Here is a 12,494-nt window from a genome sequence, read left to right as displayed (position 1 = left end):
AATGGCACAATCAGAAATGAATCACAAAGATGAGTGTGTGTATGTGTGCATGTGTTTATGTGTGTGTGCCAGAGAGAGAGAGAGAGAGCGAGAGAGTATGAATGAAGAAAGGAATTGCTCCTTCCTCTCTTCCCTCTGGTCTGTAAGTGTGTTTTGTCTAGGGACCAGAATTACAACAATAACACCTACATTCTTTAATTGCATTTTTATCAAACAAGGGAAATATCATGACATAAGAAAATAAAGGAAAATAAAAAAAAATACAACAAGGAGACAGAGTTAACAGCTATTAAAGAAAACATTGTCACTACTTCAGGGTGTAAGGCACAAATTTACATGTGGAAAAAGAAGCAGGCAAGACAGATGTTCCTATAATTTCCTTTTTTTCGCCCGCTCTTCCGCGTGACGCCGCTAGAAAAGACGATACGTTCCAAGATGGAGGCACCGCTCGTTTGCTTGCAGCCTCACTTACAGCTTCCTTTTGTATGCAGATCCCCCCGTGCGGTTGCTGCAGCTGCTTCTCTTATATTTGCAACATGCAACAGTGAGCTGTGATGGCACCAGTAAGCCAGCAACCAATCAGGACAAATGTTTGGGACTCACACAAAACCACAGTGCTGATTGCAGGAGTGAAAGGGTGAGGTTCAGGATTTCTTTTCTTTTTTTAAATGATTGGTCTAAAACAAAGGAGATTCTGGTCCGTAAAAGTAAAAGTCCTGGTCTGGCACAGTTTAAATAAATATCTCCTCGTCGTCACAGAGGTCACGTATATTCTCAAGCTGCAGGTCCCACTGAGCACACAGTAAGACCTAGTTGAACTTTAGTCATTAAGAAAGTTCTACTGGCTCCAGTTTAATGACTTTAAATATTTTCTTCCTCACTCTTGATTAATTAATATTAAAAGATCTCTTCTTTGTCCTCTTTCTCTCCAAGCCTAGAAAGTCAGTCTGTTTGTTTTTCAAAAGCACTTAATAAAAATAAATACAACAAGCTATTAGTATTAACAGTCATGTGTTATTCAGTCACCAGTACAGTAGAAGATTCTTCTGGCCCAGGCTTTCAGTCATGCCCAGGCAGGACTTGATTGCTGTAACACTGAGAGGCTTTTCACAGTTTCCGCCAGAACTCAGGCAGCTGTCTGTCCTTTCAGTCCGAACTCGTTCTCTCTGAGTGCTTGTTTGCTCAGATCCTCCTGTCCTCAAGGTATTGTACAACAATTATTCTCCAACCCCCTTGTGACGTCTTCGTATGTGCTTTTACCAGCATGACGAAGTATCAAATCAAGTCTCAGTAAACAAAGACACCACAAACAAGAGAGCCACTGTCTTGAATGCTACAGGGTGCCAATGGATGAAATATTCAGGACAAGCATCATCTTCTTTTTCAGTAGCACATGTTCCCATGTGTGTTTACAGAGGAGCTGTGTGCCAGCCAGAGCATGAGCTCGATGACTGCCACAACCGACAACAACCATGGTATAATATTTACATATTTATATAAAAAGAAAGTGTTTTCTTTAAGAAAAAAAACTGTGTTGCATTTCCACTGTACTGTACACCAAAAAACAAACAAAAACACAAAAAGGAGATGCAAGTTGTACAGTATTCCCTGTTTTTTCTCTCTGCCAGAAAACGCCTTTCACTACTGTCTGTTCACATTGGACCGACAGGCTAACAACCCAACTATGTGCCAGAGTCACTGGACTTGACTTTTGTGGAGAGCGAGACTACAGAGGGTTTGGGGGGGACATCAGGCTTGAGATATTTGACGCCCGTTCGAGGCAGTGATCCGTAGGAGCTCATTCCAGGCTGCCTTGACAGAGATATGCCCTGTGCTGTCATTTGTATGGAGTCCACCCTCTGAGGTGCAGGTGGTGGAGTCTCAACACGGTTGAAGCTGTGATGTCTCGCCAAATGGGAGGAGTTAGAGGAGTTGGTGTTGTGTTTCTTGAGGGCGGAGGATCCACAAGCACCAGATGCTGATCCTTTCCGAAGCCCGTAGACTGACGAGTGGACCTCCAGGCGTTTGCCCATCTGTGGGACAGCAGGTGGGATGGTGAGAGAGGCCTCCCGCTGGGGCACACGAGGTGGCAGCACCACATCTGGATCAGCCATGTTGAGGTTGTGGCACGGGCTCTTGCTTGTCTTGTACTCCAGGGTGGCCCCCTGGTCGTCCAGTACACCGTGGCCCATGCTCATATCACTGTGATGGGGCTGCTCCACATACTCATGTTGGTAGGACTGCTGGTGCTGTTGCAGATGAGGCTGAAGCTGGTGCTGATGCTGCTGCAAAGGTAGGACTACAACGCTAGGGATGTGCCCCGGTGAGGCCCTCAGCGGCAGGTCGGTAGAGATAACAGGCGACCCCATTGGTGGCATGTCCTTGGTGCACGCGTTGATGAGGTTCTGGTTTCTCTCCCACTCACGGCTTCCCCGGCTGGGCTTACGACGCGGCTGCATGGGGGTGGATTCAGGCGTTGGCAGAGCCGCAAGGTCCAGGTGGTGTTGGTCTGCTTTTATGAGCATCTTCCCATTTGGCGTCAGTCTTCCATTGTGCATCAAAGGTGTGAGAATTGCCTCGGGGCGACCTTCTTTGGCCTGCGTCTCAAACAGACCCGTCAGCTTGGTTACGCTGTTCATGGATCCCCGGCGGGAGTGGAGGTGGTGGGTGTCCTTTTCTTTACGGCCCGTCAGGTCCATGTCTCGACGACGATGGTCACAGACGCAGTAGACAATGATGCCAGAAAAGATGGCGCCCATGGCAAATGCTAGGATAACGGCGATGGCCAAGAGGGTTACAGGAACCAGCTGGTCACGACCCTTCTGGTAGCTCTCACGGATCACGCCTGCAGAGAGACACAGAGATGACATTCAGACAGGCAGACTAAAAAAGAGATGCTTTGAAGCCAATTGTTTCAAAGAAAATAAAAGAGATGCTGGAAAAGATTCTTCTTAAAAGATGAAGCAAAACATAAAAACAGTTACAATAATTAAGATATCTTCTGGGCAAAAAGATTAACGGTTTAAATAATTTCACGAAAAACATGCAAATGCAGAAGGATTTATTCCATCATAGGAAACATCTATTCAAAATTGTAGCTTCAAGTATCAAGATTCAGTGTTTCCCCCAAAATCCAATCTCAGAGTGAAAATGTGTTTTGGAGGGGTGATTATGATTCACATTTTAAATCCCAGATAAAACCTTCTGCTGAAATGAAAAAAAGATATGAGCTCCGATAAAGGAACCTGAAATACCCGAGCCCTTTCTTCTCATAGATGCAAATGGAAGACTTTTCATAAAGCTTGGATCCAATCTCATGAATCACAGCGAATACATTAAAAAGCCTCTGATTAGGCGCTAAATCCAATGAGCTGTGTCATCAGTGTCTTATGAAAGCGCCACTTTCAAAGACTGGCAAAGACACACTGTGATAACGCCAAATAAAAGATAATTCAATAAAGGATGCTATGGAGCATTTTAGCGGTGGGTGAGCGGGAGTGGCAGGTTGTATTTAATAAAACAGGGTCAACAACAGACTGCACGCACGCACACACGAGCGTGGACACATGCACCTCCCACACATGCATGCTCAAAGATGATAGCCTGCAGCCTGTGGATGAACGCAGACATCTAATGCAGCACATTATTCTTTGGGTTAAACACACCGGTCCACAGCCGAGAGATTTATAATGCCTTCACACATGACCTATGGCCCGTACAGGTCAGTTACCACAGATAGAGGATTAGGCAGGTGGGCTCTATCGTGTAAAGGGGCTACAGCAGGGGCATCGCTCGTCTCCGCAACGTGACTCAGTTTCACATGTGTAAGGCATGTATAGATTCCTCAACACTGAGGAATCTTTACCCCAAAATGCTGAAAAAAAAATCCAAAACAAGCTGGAATGTATGTGAAGTAATTTAAGATGATATCTGTGAGTCTTTCCTGTACAGAGGAGGTTTGTTTACAATGAATCGGTGTTCTAAAATAAGCAGTAGGTGGGTGATATGATTTGTACAACAGCTTTTACAAATCAGACATTTTCATTTAGTACTAATCCAGCTACAGGTGGAAAAATTGGATGAAAATGTGTTTTTTGTTCCTTTTGTTTCACTTCTTTGAGATTGCTCTTACTGAAGTGCATTAATAAAATATTTCTGCTGCCAACTTCAGACTCTGTCTTGTTAATCTTTTTTTTCTGATATTTTGAAATTCAGTTTTTGCTGACTGCCTCAGGTATTATTGCAGATAATGAAATATACAGTGGCTGCATGAATATAAACATTTGCTCACAGGCAAGCTGAACAACAGTTGTCAACAAGCAACAAGTAATTTGGTCCTTTTACAGTTTGCCGTCTTCACGCGACACTTTCTTCGTCTTCCTTGCAAAGTTTTCAATTTGCCCTGTAATTTTTCAAAAGCAGTTTCCACAGAACAAACATTAGTTCCAATAATTCTCCGAAATCCTGAAGGAGCTGGTTAATCATGTTTGGCTTTTCAGCTCAGCGGTGTCACTGAGGATGTACTTGGAGAGTATCTTCTTTCTGCATTTCCTCAGTGAGACATAACACAGACACAGAGAAAGCATGGTAATCTTTTCTCATGGATCTGAAATCCACACTGTCTTAAACTAACATCCATAATCTCACTCGCTGCAGTCATACTTCATTAGCCCAACAACATGAGTTAAAGCCCCTTTTTCCAAGCCGGAGTTAAGCACTCTTTAGTCTCTGTCTGGACTTTGAAGCTCAACCTGGATAAGAAAGGACACTTACATTTACCCAGATCATTCCTCATTTATTGTAAAAACAAAACTTCACTTTTCTCCTTAATAGAGTGCTGACAACATGCAGCACAGCCATAACTCACTAAAAGTTAAACAAAAGGTTTTAAAAAAAGCATCTTTCCCGGCCAAAACCTTTCCTTATCGAGGACACGCTCAGCCGTGTGGATAGTGTGAGAAGTGATGAGCGTTATCTGCAGCGCAGCATCCACGTTTGACGAGTGTTACGCTGCGAACTTGCGTGATCAAATGGCCGGCCTGTCTGATGAAACATCTGCTTCCCATCTCATCCTGTAACATCTGAGAACGAGAGAGATACTTTTCTGCGCTGCTATCTTTAACTTTGACTTTCCACTGTCCTCACTTAGATCTTTCATTCACACTTTCTGCCACTTCTCTCCTTTGCAGAAACAATGAATCACTTTTTTGACTTTCTTTTTCTTTCACACCGTTCAGCCTCCATATGGTAAGTGTTCAATTCAGTGGAGACCGGGAAGGCTGTAATTACAACCTTGTGATCTTTCTAAGTTATCACCCTTTAGCAGAAACAACAGCGGCGGTGGGGGCTGGCTGCTCTTTGAGAGTTGCTGGGTTAAATATTTCAGCGCACACGGAAGGGATGTAAAAGGGATTCAGTTTCACTTGAGATCAGGAGACCTGGAAATCTCCAAAGGACAGTTATGTAGGAAAATAAAAGTGCAAGCATAAACAAATACATTGGCAAATCTCTCGTTTTTCCATAATCCTTGTTAAAAGTAAATACTTTCATATGTCTCTGTCTGTGGAGCTGACATTGAAGCTGAAAAGAGGAAATCAAAACTGTTATGAATTTTCATGACAGTGAATTTATTACTGCTAAAGGCTAACTTTCTGTGATTGAGCGTTTGGACTTCAATTTTGAATAACAAAGCCGGAGGGCGGCAGAGCCAAGTGGTTGTCCATTCTGGTGAAGGAGGTGAACTGTGGAGCTGGATCTTTGACTTCTCTTGTGGGTGTGTGAGCTAAAGTTAAAACCCTATTTAACCTGCCCTGTAAGGCTCCTTTTTTTTTTTCTTTTGAAGCTTTTATTCTTTTTCTCCTCTCCTTCCTCCATCACTCACTTCTCCTGCACACGCAGACATTTCCAGAAGGTACTTAGCCCAAGGCCTCGGGTAAAACACAAAGAAAAAAAAAAGCTAAACTTTGAAGACTTCCATCTTTCAAGTGAGGAATTGTTTCTCATCTTAACATCAAAGAGGATGAAAGTTGCCACAGAGGACACCAAGGCCGTCTCAGTTGAATCACGGGACCTCGGGGTTTTGAATCAAGATGGCTATGCCGCTCATTTCTGATCATTTGCGATCTTTGTAAACTTTCTAAAACTTCCACTACTTGACCTTGAAAAGTATCAAAGTGTTGCTAAAACTCACAGATTTTCCGCTTTAGTCTCATCTTGTTGAGGTTCTGACTATACAGTGACTTATAATCTTCTGGTTTCGCTCTTGCCTCGCCCCCAGAATGCATCATAAGGCATCCTGCAGTTCAACACTTCTCTCGGCGGATGAATTGATTTGAATTTCACACCGCCTCGAGCCTCAACATTCAGATATTAAACACATATCTCAGATACTCAGATATGTCTTGCTGTCAAAACAGGCCGGGTCGGCAACACTTACTTATAAATCAGAAACATTGTAATCTATTGTGACTGGAACTTGTGAATGCTCTCTCTATCTGTCTGACACACACAGATGCTCTTCCACTCTTTTAATCTTTTGAGACGCACCAACTGACTTAAGCCCACAGAGCTTGTCTTTGTGTTGTTGCAAAGAAAACTTCAAAGGTAGTTAAAAATCACAGAGGGGTTACAGAGAGGGCACTAACCTCTGACTGCGAGCGACTGCATAAAGACATTGTCTGCAAAATGATAAAAATCTTAATTGGACTTAACTGCTACTTACTATGCTTCACTCGCTGAAAGATGAAACAGTGGACCTTACCGACTACAGACAGAAGGAAGGATGAAAAAGCAGATAATGTTAAGTGGTGTGCATTTATTTACTCTGACGCGGGAGCTCGAAAAACGCCCTATTTTTTCATTAGGAACCAGTTTGTTGTCATCTTTTAAAAAGGACACTGGTATTTGGATGGTGACAACAATTCATTAACTTCTATTTAAATTCCCTGTTAGCAAATTATCCTATTAAGTCTTGTGTATGTTTGGGTTAAGAGCCACTTGCATTAATGGTGTTATTCAATATTAAAGCATTCATCAGACAATCCTGAGTCGGAGCAATGCATACTGATGAGCGAGTTAAGATATAATTAAACCCCTAATTATGTTATTCAGCACCTGAGGTATTAACATTGATGTACTAACCTATCCAACTCCCTGCATACAAACTGTAATATTTAATAGTCACAAGATATCAGCATAAATTAAACATCCCATTTTTCATCAGCTATTTGATGCCTCGACTTGACAGCGCTCCCGTTCGGATTACTGGGTGATAGATTTTTACATGCTGATATACTGAACGCAAAAAGGTCCCTCACATTAGAGTGCAACTGTTAAAACAGCTTGTCACTATTTAAACAGTGTAGACTTTTAAATTATGTTTGCATTCGTGTCTATAATCTTGAGTTCTTTCAATTAATATTCAATCTCGATGAGTCACCGTAATACAGCCGGTGACCCACCGAAGTGTATTTCACCATGTGGGCTGCAGAAAATGACTTCTGTGTATCACTGGAGTGCTATGTGTGTGCTAATACGCATTGCATTTCATTGAATCCATAAAGGCAGCCATTGGTAATTGTTTAGAAATGTTTTAGTGCTCAACAAGAGAACAAAGCCTCGGCTTGTATCTACTTGATGAGGGCTCACTCATGGACAACGTGAACATAACTGTTTAAATCCAGTTCAAAGTATAATAATGACAGCTGAATGTGGGTTAGACAAGCTTCAAGAGCACAAAGGGATGAGCCGCAGTGATATGAGATTCAGTCTCACATGAGCGAGAGACAAAGCAAAGCTCTCGTACGAACCGTCAACGGTTAGGGGGACTTATTAAAAAGCGTAACCAAAACATAAAAGTGGAAAAGTAAGCAGCGAATGTGTGTTTTAAACAAAAGCAGTTTGAGAGAACAATAAGCTAATCAGTGGAGGAAATTATGGCTTATGGCTTGACGTCAGTCCGGGAAGTGCGTAATGCTGGGAACGCATCCAGTTCGCTGTTTCTATTATGATTCACAATGAGCTGCGAATAATTCATCTGCTTCACAAAGATCCAGCCCAATCTTTGACCAGTAAGAAACACTGAACCGAAATCCACTACTTAATTGCGAAGGTGTTGGAATGACAGGAACATGGGTTGTGGGAACATTTAATTAAAACTTTTTTAGTCTTTGCCACACACAGAGACATTCAGCCTGCCCTAAAGGGCCACTCCATAAACTTTTAACTTAAATCCTATCATCCTACTTTACAGGATTAACCTTAATCCTATCATTCAACTGCAAGGACATATGAAACTACTAACATTAAATTTCCAAATCTGCTAAACCTCATAGGCTCCTTAAAAACTTCAGGAGCCAAGTGCATTATCTGACAGTGAGCAGAGTTCGTGGTAAACTAAGTCTAAGCCTCTGTTACCTCAAAACCTCTTGGCTCACCTACAAAAGAGGGCATTCTGAAACAAGAGCCATACCCATAATAATCACACAACCAAGGAAATAATCTTTTATCTTTTTTTGTTGCTCACAGGTTGCAAAAGAAACGCAGCTACATGGTAAAAGGCGATCATTACTGGTTACATTCGAGATTATGACTATGCCCTCTTCATCTATTTAGCACTAGTTGTTTTTGAATGAATTGTAAAGCTAATATAAAGACAAATCAATGGTTAAAGCCATCCTTATGCATCATTAAAATTAATAAAATGCAGTGAAATACAGTAATGTTTGGAACAATTGTTTGACTGTACACAAACGTGCTATTTTCTCTGCTGCATAATTGAACATTTTTCCTGGTGAAAGTAAAGTTAACATTTAAGATTGACAGGGCATCCCCAGTAACTACGGTGAGATGTTCAGTCAACTGCTTTCCAGCAACTGAGATGAAGTCAAATTCAAGACTTTCTGTCATAGAAAGAATTGTGCTGCAATCCTGTCTGAGCAGGGTCATACTCTCCTTCTATCATAGCAGCCTCACCTTGGCACACAGGTGTCAGAGAGCTGCCTGCAGCTGAAAATAACCCTTGCAGAGCAGCTGTCAGATGACAACAGCTATTAATGTGAAAACCTGACACTGAGGGAAAGCATATGCTAGAAAAGTACAGTTGTTGTTTTGTAACATTAAAAATTTAAAAAAATTAAAAAGAATTTAATGCTGTACAAGAAACACATTAAATCCAAAAAGAAGTTTTCTTCGTCCTGTTTCCTCTTCTGAATCAGTGTGGTAAACCAATACTTAATGGTACTACACGACAGAGCAAAACATTTCATCAGATAATTGTGGCCTCTAATACTTGCATTTAGTCTCTTAACACTTTTTAATACTTTCTTAGTTAGTCTATAGTAAGAATTGCACTTGTTGCCTGGATTATGTGTAATACTCAGGCATTAAAGCTTGTGTAGAAATGTCTATATGCTATACTTTACACTCAAGTCGTAGTTTCTTGAAGGGATAACACTTAACTTCAAGCTCCACACATTAGTTAATTGGTAATAAGGAAATAATAATTGCCTTATTAAAATATGAAGAACATCATTAGGAAGTTAGACTACATAACATATTCATAAGTAAGCTTCTTTTGGCTGCCCCCTTATTTGTCTTATGGTTTACACACCATATGCATATGCAGCCATCCTCGGGATTTAGTTTCTACTGGTCTAAAATCTGGGATCTTTTATGTGTTTCGTCAATGTGTTAACCAGTACACTATGGAGTCGCAGGATTAATAGTTAATAAAAAAAACAAAACAAACAAAATAAAAAAGACTGTTAAGAAACATGGATAAGATTTGTTATAAAAAAGCATTAAGCACTTTAAATCAAACTTGTACAGTTTGTTATTGTTAGAACGTTACTAATGTGTTTTTGTTACTAATTTTAATACATGTTGTGTTATTAAAGTTGTTTTTATTTTCACTTAAAAAGCGGAAAATAAACCACCAAAACAAACACGTGGAGCTAAATGATAAGTTGACCCATTGAATATAAGGGAGCAACCAAAATAGTTTCTTCTATTATACATCCTTTTGCTACCACATCTGTGGTGGTTAGAGGTTATGTAAATTCATTAATTAAACTGTCTCCTGCTTCATGTTGGTGCTGACTTTTTAAAGGCTTCCTTGGGGTTCCTTAACATGACCCTAAAGCTTAACACAAGCCTTTACGTTAAAACTGAACTGGACTATTGTGGCCATATTTTGTTGACCACAACTAAAATACTTATTTTGAAAACCTTTTATTGTTATTAATTGTAATTAATAAATCTATTCTGTTGATAATCTGGGTGTTTGATTGTTTGTTTGTTTTACAAAAATAATTATGCTGTAAAAAGCATTTGTAGGTTAATTTAACTGAATTCAGTTTTCTGTCTTGAAGTATGACAAGATATCAGTTTGGCTGAAATTCCCATACCCATGTTTGCAGGAATACTAATGTAATTATTATTTTAATAAAGACCTTCAACATGATTAATCACTACCAGACTCTTGTTGTGGCCCAGCTAGACTTTAACATGAAACCAGTGTTCAAGTCTAAATGCAACCTAACTGAATTAACCATAAAAATATGCAAACTAATGACTGAAAATTAAATATTCAGCAAAAGTGATATTAAACTGTAAAAAGTAATAAGTGCTTGCTGTTCATGTTTTGCTTCTCAAAAGCATCAGCACGTACTGTTCAGAACCTGAGTCACAGAAAATGCTACATTACTGCAGACAACATCCTGTATTTTTAGAGCAATTTGTTTCAGTTTCACCAGATGTTCAGTTTGATTGTTTTTTTCACATTCAGCTCTTTTAGCGTTAGCTAACTAAGCATAAAATATAGACTGAAAGGGATAGAGAGAAACAATATTGTTCACTTTGTTTAACTACAATATATTATTTCCTCTCTGATTCACCTGTCCTGCATCTTTTCTGTTCAGATCTTTCAGCTAGTTCATTCACCTGCTGTCTGTTTACCGCTTTGTTCAATGTTACATTATTGCCCTGTTCTGTCTAATAAATCTTTATCATGTGTACCTCAGTCCCTTCATTTCCCAAGTCTCCGTCCCCTCTTGTCTCGCTCCATCCCCCTTTCCTTCCACCTCTCCACTTTCCTTTTCCCTTGGATAGCTGCTGTAATGAACCCATAAATTGGAGCAACACAGCGGTGGCTACAGGTCGGGTTTAAAGGGGGAGGGGTGGATGTAAGTAGGGAATGAGGTGGGTAGATCTGAGCCTGCCAGAGAAAGGGAGACAGGTAGAAAAAAAAAGGAGAGAGAGCAAAGTGGGGAGCAGAGCAAGGATTCATTCCTGCAGACGGGGGAAGAGATATGACTACAGTTGGAGAAGAGGCAGACTGCAAGGGGAGAAACTGAAGAGGAAGAGATACAGAGATGGTGGAGGAAGAGAGGGTGGGGGGACATTTGAGGAAGGTTTCTCCATAAATTGGTTCAGGAATTAATTTGCGCTAAGGTAAGGTATAGCCTTGGAACATGCCATCCCAGTCAGATGAGAGGTCCTGTGGAAGGGAGACTGATCACAATGGCAGCAGATGGTGGAAAAGGCAGAGCTGGTGGTGGTTTTGGGGTTTGGATGAGCGACGGGAGGACAGACGACGAGTGTATGGTGGAATGACAGAAGTAGAAGAAAATATAACAGATGATGCCCAGACACACAAACAGACCCTGAGCTCAAATGTACTGTGAAACACAAGCAGCCACCTGACTACTGTGATGGCCCCACTGGAATGGCAGATAGTGATGCTGTTGGGTGCTGAATATCATTCGCGTGCAAATACTCATCACTTTGCAGCATTTCTAATTACTCTGGTGGTGCTGGACTAATACATATTGGCAGCACTGTAATATTCATTAGCAGATAAGATTCCACAATGTCTCAACTGCAAATGAAAAAGTTAGGGACGTAATTGTAATTTGTTTTAAATCACAAATAAGCTCGCAAAAGACTTTGGATATGAGCTAATACATTTTCACTCAAGCATAAACTTGAGATTGATCGGTTAAATGTTTATCCCCGATTTCTTCTGCAAAATAGGCTGCGTGGATGTGTTGCTTTGCAATTAAAATGCCGATAAAATGACTTCTTTGCTTTCTTTTTCTAATATAGCTTATTCATGTTTGGGTTTTCACTCTCATACATGCAGTTTGCTAAGTTTTCACAGTACAGTTGACACCTGAAGCCAATCATACTGAGGGAGACAGGAAGGAACAGGAGGAAGGATGGGTGGAGCGGGAAATGAGTACTCTTGATTGTGGTGCTCAATTTGCCATGCTGAAAGCATTAAGCTGTATGGAGGCAAAACTGTGCTTAATACCATCAAAGCAATCAACACAGGAAGAAAGGCAAATATATAAATAGCAAAAAAAGACGTAGTGTGAGATCAAGCCATGCAAAATATCAAGAACTGCTCACGAGAAACCACGCAAATCAGTAAAATAAGAAAGAAAATATCATCAGAGCCGACTTTCATAACGAAGGGAAAAGAAAAGACTGTA

General features: G+C 40.7%; 1 protein-coding gene across 3 annotated transcripts in view; it reads right to left on the bottom strand.

The window, feature by feature from the left end:
• Nucleotides 1-1,534: 1,534 nt before the first annotated feature.
• sema6a (sema domain, transmembrane domain (TM), and cytoplasmic domain, (semaphorin) 6A) overlaps nt 1,535-12,494 on the bottom strand; it is a 100,741-nt gene continuing 89,781 nt past the window's right edge. For all 3 annotated transcript variants that reach the window (XM_005741779.1, XM_005741780.1, XM_005741781.1), the window contains one exon: nt 1,535-2,845. In XM_005741779.1, the coding sequence (XP_005741836.1) occupies nt 1,683-2,845 (1,163 nt within the window). In that variant the 3' untranslated portion in view covers nt 1,535-1,682. The remainder of the gene's footprint in view (nt 2,846-12,494) is intronic.

Source organism: Pundamilia nyererei, unplaced genomic scaffold (genome assembly GCF_000239375.1).
Source record: "Pundamilia nyererei isolate P.nyererei 1_Seehausen unplaced genomic scaffold, PunNye1.0 scaffold00113, whole genome shotgun sequence".
Classification (NCBI taxonomy): Eukaryota; Metazoa; Chordata; class Actinopteri; order Cichliformes; family Cichlidae; genus Pundamilia; species Pundamilia nyererei.
Note: the sequence above shows the minus strand (reverse complement) of the source record. Positions and strands in the feature narration are given on the sequence as shown.